At 38.4% G+C, this 13,442-nt stretch overlaps 1 protein-coding gene across 1 annotated transcript in view; it reads right to left on the reverse strand.

Moving 5' to 3' along the window:
- Positions 1-13,442, reverse strand: part of SVEP1 (sushi, von Willebrand factor type A, EGF and pentraxin domain containing 1) — a 183,779-nt gene that overhangs the window by 41,297 nt on the left and 129,040 nt on the right. Inside the window, exons 31-36 of the mRNA XM_036856266.1 lie at positions 11,953-12,126; positions 11,372-11,491; positions 9,575-9,751; positions 9,266-9,350; positions 8,241-8,432; positions 6,394-6,561 (exon numbers count right to left, since the gene is read on the reverse strand). Of these exons, the coding sequence (XP_036712161.1) occupies positions 6,394-6,561; positions 8,241-8,432; positions 9,266-9,350; positions 9,575-9,751; positions 11,372-11,491; positions 11,953-12,126 (916 nt within the window). The remainder of the gene's footprint in view (positions 1-6,393; positions 6,562-8,240; positions 8,433-9,265; positions 9,351-9,574; positions 9,752-11,371; positions 11,492-11,952; positions 12,127-13,442) is intronic.

Below are 13,442 nucleotides of genomic sequence, written 5' to 3' on the forward strand. Positions count from 1 at the left end.
TTTTAGGATACACTGGCTGTAATACATCATACTTCTGGAATGATAACAAAAAATCCTTTGAAAATGGGCAGAGTAATCTCCAGATGCAATTTTCAGTGATTTGATTCATGGAGTGAATGCCTACTAACGGGCATGGGCTTGGGAAGCTTTGCAAGAAGGCTCCCCAGTGGGTTATTAGCTCTTCTCTTCTGAGAAAAAGAACCTTAAAAGAGTCTTAAAAGAGCAGCATACTAGATATTTAAAGGGCTGCAATTTAATAAGAGCAATAGAAAGTATAAATCTGTATCAGTAATTAGTTCTGTTTCCAATTGAAAAAGATTACAAAAATGTTATCGTAGTATATTCAGTAATTGCATTTAAAAGTCTATATTTGAGAAGACTCAAAAGGGAAACATTCTATCAGGATGTTAGGATGTCAGTGACCCTTCCTTCCTACTGAGTTTCTCACCAAGAGAGTATACATGAGGATGAAAAGGAAAACGGGAAACAAGTGACCATTTTATTAATTGAGGCAAAAAGCTGAAAACCACCAGTGTAATGTTTTGATAAAAGGTGAATTTGGAAGGCCAATTTCAGGGCAGGAGACAGAAATCAGACTTATTCCTTTTCTTCTCTGGCATTCATCTTACTACTCCAGTCTCCTAAAGTCTCTGTTCTTCTATCCTAATCTTGAGAGAATGCCTTCTTTTCTTAACCCAAGGAAAGGCCCATGCAAAGCACAACACCAATTAAGAGAAGACAAAAATATTGAGACCAAAACAAGAATGTGTGTATGTGCACCCAATAAACAGGAGTGGGTAGCTTAAACGGTGTGTAGGTCAGTGGTCTGTGTTAGGCAGCCCCAAGGGAGAAGACGGGATTGAGAGGGTTAGGGAGGGAAATAGGCCCTAACATTCTTATCAGGCCAACAGCATCTTAGGAAGTAGAAGGAGACAGCAGGATGCCAAAGTCATTACACAAAAGCCATGACATGAACACAGTGATTCCATCCTGGAATAGAACAGACATAATGCATGTTGACCTATGCTAATCAATCCCTTGGTGGGAAGAGATAGAAAAGGAGTGAAGAGAGAGAGGACAAGCACTGACTTCTAGTTCTGGCTATAATGTTGTCTGAACACCCTCCCTATATAACACTTGACGAAATACAGCAGAAATTATTTTAAATGCATAGCTTAGCTGACCAGAAAGGATATCTCCATGTGCCAGAAATGAAGAGGAAATGAAAAACAGAAAAGTAAGCCTGTGAATGAATGCTATGGTTGCCCTTGGATTGGACAGGAAAGGGGAAATAGAGAGTAATAGCTGGGTCTCTGGCAAGAATCTATGTCCTAGAAGGACATACACTGAAAGGATATTCACCAGAAAAATTCCACCTAGAGGCCTAGTGAGATGACAAGTGAGATCTCTGTATTTGCTGGGAATCTGGCTGGAAAAACAAAGTCCCGGCTAAGGTAGCAGAACCCAGGACTGCATGTCATGTGGACTTGAGGGTAGGGTTTATACCGCTCATTTTGTATGGAAAGCCTTTGAACTGATAAATAAATGTAAAATTAGGTTTTTGGATGGTGATACTCCTGGGGCAACTAGAAGAAAAAATAATCCTTATACTCAGATCATTAAAGGACTGTCACAGATCAAACAAGTCCCAAACACTATAAGGACAGAATCTGAAATTACAAAATACACATGCACGCTTTCCATCATGAATGGGTCAGTAGACAGAACAAACAGCAAGATGAGGGCACCAATAAATTGAGATAATAGAAAAAGTGGTCTAAAACGGGAATAAAGACACAGACCTACTAGAGAATGGACTTGAGGATATGGGGAGGGGGTGGGGTGAGATGTGACAGGGTAAGAGAGTGTCATGGACATATATACATGACCAAATGTAAAATAGATAACAGTGGGAAGCAGCCGCATAGCACAGGGAGATCAGCTCGGTGCTTTGTGACCACCTAGAGGGGTGGGATGGGGAGGGCGGGAGGGAGGGAGATGCAAGAGGGGAGAGAAATGGGAACATATTGTATATGTATAACTGATTCACTTTGTTATAAAGCAGAAGCTAACACACCATTGTAAGGCAATTATACTTCAATAAAGATGTTTAAAAAAAAAAAAAGTGGTCTAAAATCTAAAAAAAAAAAAAGAAAGAAATATGTTCAAATAATTAAGGACAAAAACCCTTAAAATCCTATTTAAAAGGAAGAGACTATGTAAAAAGAAATAGTTGAAAAATAAAGAGAAATTCTAAAAATAAAAATATAGAAAATAAAAATTCATAAAAAGGGGACACATTTCAAAAGCAGATTATAGATAGTAGAAAGGAAAATTAGTGAACTGGAAGATATATGTGAGGAGATTATCCAAATGCAACCCAAGTTTTTAAAGAGATGGAAAATGTGACAGGTTAATAAACATGTAAAGTAGAAATAAAAGCTCCAATATTTATCTAATAAAACTTACAGAAATAGAGAAAAGTGAAAGTTAAGAAGAAAGAATATTTAAAGTGAAAATAGCTTATTCTAAAATTGGTGAAAGATACAAATTCTTAGATGTAAGAAGTACAATGAGCCCTGAACAAGGTGAATGGCAATTAGTACAACTTTAGTCATACCATAGAGAAACACCAAAACAACGAAGACAAATTAAAAAAATAAATAAAGGGAAAACACATTACTTATAAAGGAACAACAATTCAATCAGTTTCTCAACCTCAGCACTACTGACATTTTGGACCAGACAATTCTTTGTTGTGGGGGTCTGTCCTATGCATTGTAGGATGTTTTAGCAGCATCCCCAGACTCTATTCACTAGTTCCTATAGCACCTTTCCCTCAACGGGGACAACCAAAAACGTCTCCAGACATTGTCAAATGTTCCTGGAAGGCAATATTGCCCCTGGTTGAGGGCTACTAAATTAGACTGATGGAATCCTCAATAGAAACACTAGAAGTCATAGGGCAATGGAAAGATCTTTCAAAAATGTTTATGGAAGCAAACTATTAATGTAGACTTGTATACCCAGCTAAACTATAATTCAAGAGCAAGGGTAAAATACTATTATTTTCAGACAAAGATTGTGTAACATACTGACTCTTGCCAAAAGAAAGATATAAAGGATGTACTTCAGGAAGTAGAAGCATTAAACCCAAAGGAAGGAGTGGGATGGAAAAAGCAATTCATAAAAATGAATGCTTTTTATGAAAGATTCATAAAAATGTTAGTAAATCTAAATAAGCATTGAGTATATTAAAAAAATGACTAATTTGGGAAGTTGTAAAATAAGAGGGAAGTAAAATGTAGATAGTGATAAGACATTTAAGATGAGAGGGGTGACAAAAACAAATATTTTCTAAGATCTTTGAGTTGTTCAGCAGAAAGGCAAAGAAATTGAGTATGATCTCAGAGTAGGAAAAACTTCATAAATTTGACACATACAAAAAACAAACTCTAAAGGAAACGACCGATAAATATTAAGGACTATCTAATATAAAGTTAAAAATATGCATGCCTCATGACCCAACAATTCTCACTTCTGGTGTCTAGGCCAGAGGTATTCTTCCTTCTATGGACAGGGAGATGTGCAACGATGTTTACTTCAGCACTGCTGTATCATCAGATAAAGTGGAAATCAACTAACCCTCTACCAGCAGGGAAATGGGTAACTTAGAGATTGCTCATTTGGACAAGGAAGCACTATACAGCAGTTAAAATGAATTCTGTTGACTTACATTTATCAACAAAGGCAAAAAACATGACGTTAAACGAAAATCAAGCTTCAAAAGGATACTCAGAGTATGAAACAACGTACACGAAAATTAAAACATTTAAATCAACAGAATATTTGTTTACGAGGACATACATATGTAACACAGAAAAAAATGCACATTTACTTTGAGAGGAGTGAGAAAGTGATGAGAATGGCTTCTAGTTATTTTTGTAATATTGTATTTCTTTTATAAAGAGAGATCTACAATAACTATGGCAAAAATTTAACATGTACTTTTATCTCAGCGGTGGATACACAGGTAATTTTAAATAGAGATTAATTTGGTTTTGTGCTCTTTTGCATATTTAAATGTTTCATTAGGCATTTGTCCAGAAAAAAGGAACAAGACAGAGCTCTCCAGTCTGGCCACCCTCATAACACTCTAAGAGTAAGTGTATGTAAAGGGGTAAAGTGTTCTTCCTCTCACCAAAATTTTTCCTTTCAGAAAAATGAAACTATCTCCTAATAGCTACTGATATTTTTCTTTTAGGAAAAAAACAGGAGTGGTAGTGATTTGTGACCATGTGTACTTTCTATTAATTTGATTAACTACTTAAGATAGTTTCCCCTATATTATTAAAATGTCATCACTTTACATAACAATAATGACACAGAAAATATTAATAAAGCCATATTGATATAGTACCTTCATGCACATATAAAGCACTTTTATAAAAATGGCCTCATACCCTTTAAAAGCTATATGACTGAGGTGACAGATTTGGTTTCCATCTTTTCAATGAGAAGAAAGCTCCCACAGAGTGTCTATTTGCTTAGAGCAGAAGGGATCTGTACGATAACGTGGCCCAATACCTTTATGTTTTAACTATAAAGTGGGAATAATATATCTTCTTCAAAATCCCCCTCTTTGTTGAAGGGAGCAGATGAGACAATTCACAGGCATGTCCTTTGAAGAATGTAAAACCCTCTATGAATGCAGGGATTTGTTGTGATTTTCATTATTGTCTTTATTGCTTCTTTTAACAAACCCTTTTTGTATAATACGTAGACAACATTAGGCAGATATAGAACTCTTCTTATGATATAAGTGAATGATTTATAGAGAAAAAAAGAAAAATGGGAATTTTTATAAGAGCATGATCTTTAAAAGTATATGCAAAGACAAAATTCTAGTAGGAGATATAGTAAAGTATCATTTATCTTTGGGCAATTTTAAAAAATATATTTTTATTTTCTAGTTTTATATGGTGATAATACATTACTTCTTAATCAGAAAAAAACCCAGAAGCTGTCAATATCTAGTTATTATCTGGAACATTTATATCGATAAGGTTTCACAAACATTTAAATGACTAATCTTAAATAGTACTACGTAGCTCGTTACGAAGCAATTTTTAAATGAGTCAATCCACAGGGGAGAGATGGGGCCATCAGAAGGTAATTCCTACAAATTGATACAACATTGTAAAGCAACTATACTTCAACAAAATAAATTTTAACAAGCTAATTCTTACACTGACACTTTAATATTCAAGATTTCTAGTCTCACTTAAGAAGGTGTTAAGATCCGGGATTTCTGTCATTTACGTGAGTATTTGACTCTCAAGAGCTTTTTGCAAGAAAATATTGTTGCCACCTGCTGGTGGCCTGTATTCGTGGAACGGTCTTCTATCTAGGTGAAAACAACTTCAACTTTCATGTTACTTTCATGAAACTGTGTCCTCTCTTCTGTCCTAACATCATAATAGTGGCACAGCTTGTTGAGTTATTATTTTCTGGTTAGTCCATGCAGTATATCATTTTACTCCTCACAATATCCATAAGGAGTATCAACCTTTAATGAACTCATAGAAGCAGAGAGAGGTTATACCATTTTCCCCGGGCTGCACAGTGAGTGAATGATAGAGCTGAGACACAAATCCAGAAAATGGCAGCCCCTCTGCTGCCACTCGTTCCAACTGTATGAAAAGCATCTGTGGTAAATCTGGAGTGTGAAAGTTATAAACTATTACTGGTGAAAACATTTATTGAGGAAGCACGGAAAAAAATGAGCAATGAAATGCCAGTCAGATGATCTGGGATTTAATCACCCCTCAATTCTTTACTGCCTGCCTGAGACCCTAAGCAGATCACCATCCCAGAGGGAGCCTCTCCTTTCTCTGTGTCTTACACGGTTTTTGTGAGGATAAAATGAGATAATGAGTATGAAGGCACTTTGTAATCTGTTCCTGTTTTTTTACACTTTACCTCTGAATTAAATGAGATCATTAAAAATTTTTAAATCTGAACTTTTAAATATTTTTTTCATGCAGATGTGGCATCTTTATGTTGTGACCTATGTCTTGCGTTTGGTTTGGCAGAGGATAAATACACAAATGCCTATTTAAATATGCTTTTTGCATCTTTAATTAAAGTATAGAGATATTTTCCACTGCATTGCCCAATGTCCATTATTCAAGGCCTAATTTGATAAATTACTCTAATTCCAGGAAAACATTGTTTCCACAGGGGAATATGCTCCCTTTCTGTTGTAAGAAAAGAACATAAAGCTCTCTTTGGCTTTGGCTGCCAGGAAATTTAATTTAGTATTCAATGGAGCCCATCTGCGGTTGGGCCCATCCTCTCCCAAAATTCCTTTCCTTCATTGGGTTTACTCACCCTTCTTTGCAAGTGTAAGTGACAGTGTTCCCAAAAGTGAAGTTACTCCCGGTGGTGACAGCATCTTTGATGGCCGGTGGCTCTCCACAGAAGACGAGATGGCAGGTAGGTGGCGCTCTGTCCCAGCTGCCTGAGGCCGAGCATTCGATGACCAAAGGGCCCTGCAAGCTACAGGAAAGAATGGTGCCACCTCTTTTGTTGGCTATTTACTTATTGCTCTGGAGGTGAACTAGGAAGGACTTAGGAGAGAATAGGGGACACTTGAGGAATTTTAATACATAAAAATAAAGTTTCTTCCCATTTTATTGCTTTATATAAAAACAAGGGAAATCTGGGACTTCCCTGGCAGTCCAGTGGTTAAGACACTGCACTTCCACTGCAGGGGGCACAGGTTCAATCCCTGGTCAGGGAACTAAGATCCCAAATGGCATGTGGCAATCAATCAGTCAATCAGTCACTTTTTTTTTTTTTTAAAGGGAAATCTCAGCTGGCTATAGATTCATTTAAAACTATGAGTAGGCTAAAACAACATAACTGGGGTACAAAACAAAATGGTTCAATGTGCTCATTGGTGGTGCTGTGATTAGCAGATTACTTGGATGAGAAGGGGTAACATGCTGGTTAGGATCCAGTGATAAGGAAGACAGACACCCAGGAAGTCAGGGTAACTGAGGTCAGAGGGCACTGCCCCTGCCATTAGCCTGGGCATCTGAACCGTGTTGCTCATCACTCTGACCTCTGGTCTTCCTTTGAATTTAAAAACCTCGCAGGCCTACGGCATGGCTTATCCACCTTCACTTGCCAACCAGCTTTTGATTGTACAACTCACTCCATTTTCTGTTCACTTGATCTGTTTCATGTCAGATCCTGTTGGCCAAGTTTTTGATCACAGCCCGACTCTTTATTGTCCCTTCTTTTTGTTTTGTTTTTATTTATTTTATTTTTGGCTGTGTTGGGTCTTTGTTGCTGTGTGTGGGCTTTCTCTAGTTGCGGCGGGCAGGGGCTACTCTACGTTGCGGTGCGTGGGCTTCTCTACGTTGCAGTGCGTGGGCTTCTCATTGCGGTGGCTTCTCTTGTTGCAGAGCATGGGCTCTAGGTGCATGGGCTTCCGTAGTTGTGGCTCGCAGGCTCAGTAGTTGTGGCACACAGGCTTAGTTGCCCTGTGGCATGTGGGATCTTCCCGGACCCGGGCTTGAACCTGTGTCCCCTGCATTGGCAGGCGGATTCTTAATCACTGCGCCACCAGGGAAGCCCTTTTTTTTTTTTTTTTTAAGATTTTTTTGATGTGGACCATTTTTAAAATCTTTATTGAATTTGTTACAAAATTAGCAAATTCCTTAGTTCCTTGACCAGGGATTGAACCCACACCCGCGGCACTGGAAGGTGAAGTCTTAACTACAGGACCACCAGAGATACTGTCCCTTCTTTTTGAACACACACACACACACCCCATTAATCAAATTAACCTCTTAACAGTATTAAAGACCCTGGTCCTTATCTTGACATGATTTTTACGACATCCTATGCAATATTTCGTTTGCCAAAATATCCATCACTAAAGCATTTTATTAGGTGTTGTGTTATGCTTCATAAACATTTTTTGCTTTCCTGTTTAATGTCTGAATGTTTATAACATTGAATTAGAGGTCCCAGAGTCAAAATTAGATGGAATATTTCCCTGGGCATTTACTATAGGCTGAGCCTCAAGAAGCACACACATTTGAGAATATCTTTTTCATTTAAGAACTTGTATTTCAAGCCAGCCAGTCACATGCAAGTGAAACCCACTGAGTAAATAATGAGGAACAGGGTATTGTAGGAAGCTTGGCTGGTGTCTAGGACTGTACCTGTATCCATTCTCACACGAATACGATGCAGTAGAAAGATAGGTAAGCCCACTCAAAATATATTTCCCATTATTTATGTCTTCGGGGCTGGAACACTTGACCAGTTCACACAAGGGAGGAGAATGACTCCAAGAACTGCTAGCAAGGCAGGATGATTCCTTCTCACCCTCCAGAGTATATCCTTTGTTACACCTAATGAAGAGAAAAGAAAATGACAGAAAAGAATGTCTTATTTTGCATAAGTTTATCTGTGCCAAAACTTCCAAAAAGATCAAGAATTTACACATATTGTTAGAGCACTTTCTTTTCCTACTGAAATAATGCTTTGAAAAAATTTTTTCAGGGTTGAATACTATGCATCTTGCTCACAGGGATCCTGCTGGGTGATAAATAGAAGGACGGATTTAGGATTTGGCTTGTCTCCAGTTTGTGTCATGGATTAGTAGCTGCAAACAGAAAATTCTTTTTTTAGAATTTATTTTATTGGAGTTGATTTACAACGTTGTGTCAATTTCTGCTGTACGGCACAGTGATTCGGTTATACGTATGTATATACATACTTTTTTCATATTCTTTTCCATCACGGTTTATCACAGGATATTGAATACAGATCACTGTGCTATACAGTAGGACCTTGTTGTTTATCCATTCTCTATATAATAGTTTGCATCTACTATCCCAAACTCCTAATCCTTCCCTCCCCCACCCGCCTTCCCCTTGGCAACCACAAGTCTGTTTTCTATGTCTGTGAGTCTGCTTCTGGCAAACAGAAAATTCTTGGTTTGAGAGTGGTCCTGTCTAGAATGAGTCCCTAGGATGCCATGGAAGAAGGCCCTCCAAGCTAATGAATATTTTTGGCTATAAGCTGGAGCTCTGGATCCAAACCCAAACATGTAATTCAACTAATTCCATATTAATTTGAAAACATCCTCTGGGATTACTCTTTGTCTTTTCTTCCAGTATTCTATCACTACCAGCGTGTAATCAACAAACTCTACAATGCAGTGTTAATCTTAGACACTCACCTATATGTTACTTTACTGCCATAGGTAAATGAAGATCCATCAATGCCACCATTTTCTGGGCCAGCTGGTGCACCACAGGAAACGGCTTAAGGGAGGAGAAGCAAAAGGCATTGCTTTTCTTAGCCAGTATGTGTAAAAATCTCTAAAAGCTCAAGGGCAGCTCTAGGTTTTTGGTCACATTTAAATAAAAGCCCGATACTGGGCTTTAAATACAAAGAACACTGAGACGACATAACACTTGGCATTTCTCCACCTTGACTTTCTAGAATTGCCAAACACCATAAACATGGGGGAATTTACTCAACATACGTTCACAATATGGTATTAGATGACTCCATTCTCCAGACTCCAAACATGTTATTTTGGCTACCCCCATCAGCTGGTGTCCTTCATCACATGAAAATGTGACTTCAGCACCCACAGTATAAATCTCCCCGGAAGAGTGGCCGTTTTCTGGATTTCCTGGAGCCTTGCATTTTATAGGTTCTTGAAAGAGAGAAACAGTTTTTGTGGGTCAATAGGTGGCTTTCACACAACCATGCAAGGTCTCATAGCAAAAGAATTCCACTACAGTTAAGGTACCAGTTAAATCCTGAGGAGAAAAAAAAAGCTTTTGAAGGGAAAGGCATGAAGTCCAGGGACACACTAGCTGATTAGACCAGAACATACATTTAATAGGCGTTTTAAAAACAGCATTTTGAAACAGCAATGTATAAGACAAAGAAACTAAATTTATCAGTCCCAAAAGGAAGCTGTTTATCGAGGAAGTAGTGGTGATGCCTGGGCATGGCTCATAAGGGCTTCAGCAAGTCCTCCTTCTCCCAACCTCATACCCACTTTTTAAGAGCAATGGACCTTCTCTCAAGCTGATGTGAAGGCTGTCCCAAAGCACATTTAGGAGAAGTTCTCAGCCGCCCCTTCCAAACAGCCTACAGATCCTAAGCCTCCTATGTGTCGATCTGGGGTCAGTCACTACTTCTAGGGAAGGAAAAAAGTTAAAGGGAGATTTAGGGCTAGAGCTGAACAAGAGGAGTGAATAAATACTTAAATTCTCAAAAAGGGAACATATACTGATTTAATCTTTCTGAAGATCCTTTTGGCTTATAAGCCAAGGACCTTAACTGAAACCCTTGCAAAAAGTAAAAGCAATTATAAGATTGATTTTGAGAATTCCTCTTTAATTTCTGTCTAATTGTTTTCTGGTAGTTGCTTTCTCATAACTAATATAGAAAGATATATAAGGGTTATCACAAAACATAGAGATGTGTAAGGCAGGATTGTCTGTGTTTTTTCAATGATATAATTTTGTGTGCCTGAGGCAGAGGAAAGATACTGAAGGTGAAGAGGTGATGAAGCATCCTATTTGCTCTGACTGAGGCAGTAGAGGCCATTGCTTATATTTCTAAATCCACTCTATTATTCTTCTATTATGTAGATATTTCTTAAACAGTCTGGTGATAAAGCTGGCTCTCAGTTTTGTTTTTCAGAAATTGGGAAGTTAGCAAAAGCACAATGCTAGTTTAAAGCACCTTTAATTGTTGCTTATGTATCATTAAAAAATTTTTTTAATTGAAGTATAGTTGATTTACAATGCTGTGTTAGTTTTACATGTACAGCAAAGTGATTCACTTATACATATATATATATATATATATATATATATATATATATATATATCCATTCTTTTTCAGATTCTTTTCCATTATAGGTTATTACAAGATATTGAATATAGTTCCCTGTGCTGTACAGTAGGTCCTTGTTACTTATCTATTTTATATACAGCAGTGTGTATCTGTTAATCCCAAACTCCCAATTTATCCCTCCCCCTGCTTTCCTCTTTGGTAACCATAAGTTTGTTTTCTGTCTGTGAGTCTATTTCTGTTTTGTAAATAAGTTCATTTGTAACATTTTTTTAGATTCCACATATAAGTAATATCATATAATATTTGTCTTTCTCTGCTTATGTATCCTTTTAAAGGTGGTTTTTCTTTTCCATCTCCCCCTTGAAGTTAAAAATTCGTCTTACTTTTAAATAACATACATTTACAATATATACTTGAACTAAAAAATTGAAATAGACTTCCCAATTACACATAGCCGAGTTACCTGCACAGTTTTTACCATCTCCTGTGTAGGGTGGGACACACGAGCAGATGTAGGACCCATTTGTATTCAGGCAGGAAGCGTGCTCACTGCAATCTGACCCAACTGCACATTCATCAACATCTAAAATGAAGACAGTTTACAGATAGTAAAGTTGATGGATCTGTCTTATGTAGCAAACATTTGTTTTTACTTTCAAATCATTACATATCATTTAATGCATCACATTATATATTGATATATATTTTTATGAAATTTAGATATGATAGTCATAATCACACTGCAGATCTACAATAAAAGCTATTATTTCCCCAGTTTATAGGTGAATACGTAGAACAGAAATAAATATTCTTAATATTGAGCCTGGTAAAAATTTAAAACATGTTTGGCATGTCTATGGATAGCTGCTTTGTCACTGTGGCTTGCCCAGAGCGCACTAGGATGAGATGAAATTAACAAAGGCATGCCACAAAAGCCTCAGGAATTTGGGATAATTGTCTCCCACAGAGTTAGAGTAAATGCACACAGTAATTAAATGCATGCAGTAATTAAATGCACACAGTAATTGCCAAGATTTATCTCACCGAGACACGATGGTGAAATGCCATTCCAGCTCCCATTATCCGTACAGAACATCCTTGAATCACCCAACAAATAGTAGCCATTGTTGCACTGGTAGGTCACTGTGCTGCCAGCATGGAAGTCCTCGGCTGAATAAAAGCCATTCTCCAAAGGGGGTGGCACCCCACAGCTAATGCCTGTAACGTGACAACTACATTAGGAGCAACATACTCAATGAACATTTTACTTTTATTTATTTTTTTTATAAATTTATTTATTTATTTAATTTTTGGCTGCGCTGGGTCTTCATTGCTGCGTGCGGGCTTTCTCTAGTTGCGGTGAGCGGGGGCTACTCTTCGTTGGGGTGCGCGGGCTTCTCGTTGCGGTGGCTTCTCTTGTTGTGGAGCACGGGCTCTAGGCGCGCGGGCTCAGTAGTTGTGGCATGTGGGCTCAGTAGTTGTGGCTCGCGGGCTCTAGAGCGCAGGCTCAGTAGTTGTGGCGCACGGGCTTAGTTGCTCTGCGGCATGTGGGATCTTCCCGGACCAGGGCTCGAACCCGTGGCCCCTGCATTGGCAGGCGGATTCTCAACCACTGCGCCACCAGGGAAGTCCCATTTTACTTACATTAAACTTGTAGTTGAGTTAAGCATGAACTTTGCATTGCACACAAACATTAGACTGAGAAGGCTTAGGAGTGGTGACAGGCTACAGCCATACCTGTGCCCAGAGCGTCTGGCTCACAGTAGGCACGCAATTCATTCATTTAAAAAAATATTTATGGAGCGCCTGCTACCTGCTACACGCTGTCCTGATGCTGAGGTTGCAGTAATGAACCAAACAGACAAAATCCCTGCCTTATAAAGTGTACTATCGAGTCAGAGAAGAGACACAAGAAACAGATAAATATATGAAATATCAGGTGGAAAGAGATGCACTGGAGGAACTTCTCTGATCACCCTATCTACAACAGCAGTCCTGCTTCCACCCAACCCTCTCACTTTATATCTCCCTACCCTGCTTTACTTTTCTTCAGAGCCTTTACTTCTGGCCCTTGCTGTTCTTATTTACTATAAATAAATAATATTATATTTACTTGTTACTTTCTGCCTCTCCTACTACAGTGTAAACTCCAAAAGAAGAGAGACTTTCTTCCCCAACTGCTGCATCTCCAGAACTTAGCTCAGTGTCTAGCACACACTCACACTAGGTACTTTCAAAACTGTTGAATAAATGAATGACTGGGTGTATCCAACTTAAGAGATCTATTCCTGTTTTCCCACCCAGCAGTGACTCATCTCCCTTTGGACTCCAGCCCTCACACCTGTCTTTCCCTCCATCCAGTTCCTTGGGTCACCTGGGTGCCTTCACAGGTGGTGGGCTCTTTGGATCCTCATCTCCCACCTCCCTCATGGTGCCCAGCACACTTCATTACACAAGGGAAGTATTCAGTGAATATCTGCTATATTGGCTACTATGCAAATGCAGTATTTCACTTTTATCTAGCATTCCTGAAA

Source organism: Balaenoptera musculus, chromosome 6 (assembly GCF_009873245.2).
Source record: "Balaenoptera musculus isolate JJ_BM4_2016_0621 chromosome 6, mBalMus1.pri.v3, whole genome shotgun sequence".
In the NCBI taxonomy this organism is placed as follows: Eukaryota; Metazoa; Chordata; class Mammalia; order Artiodactyla; family Balaenopteridae; genus Balaenoptera; species Balaenoptera musculus.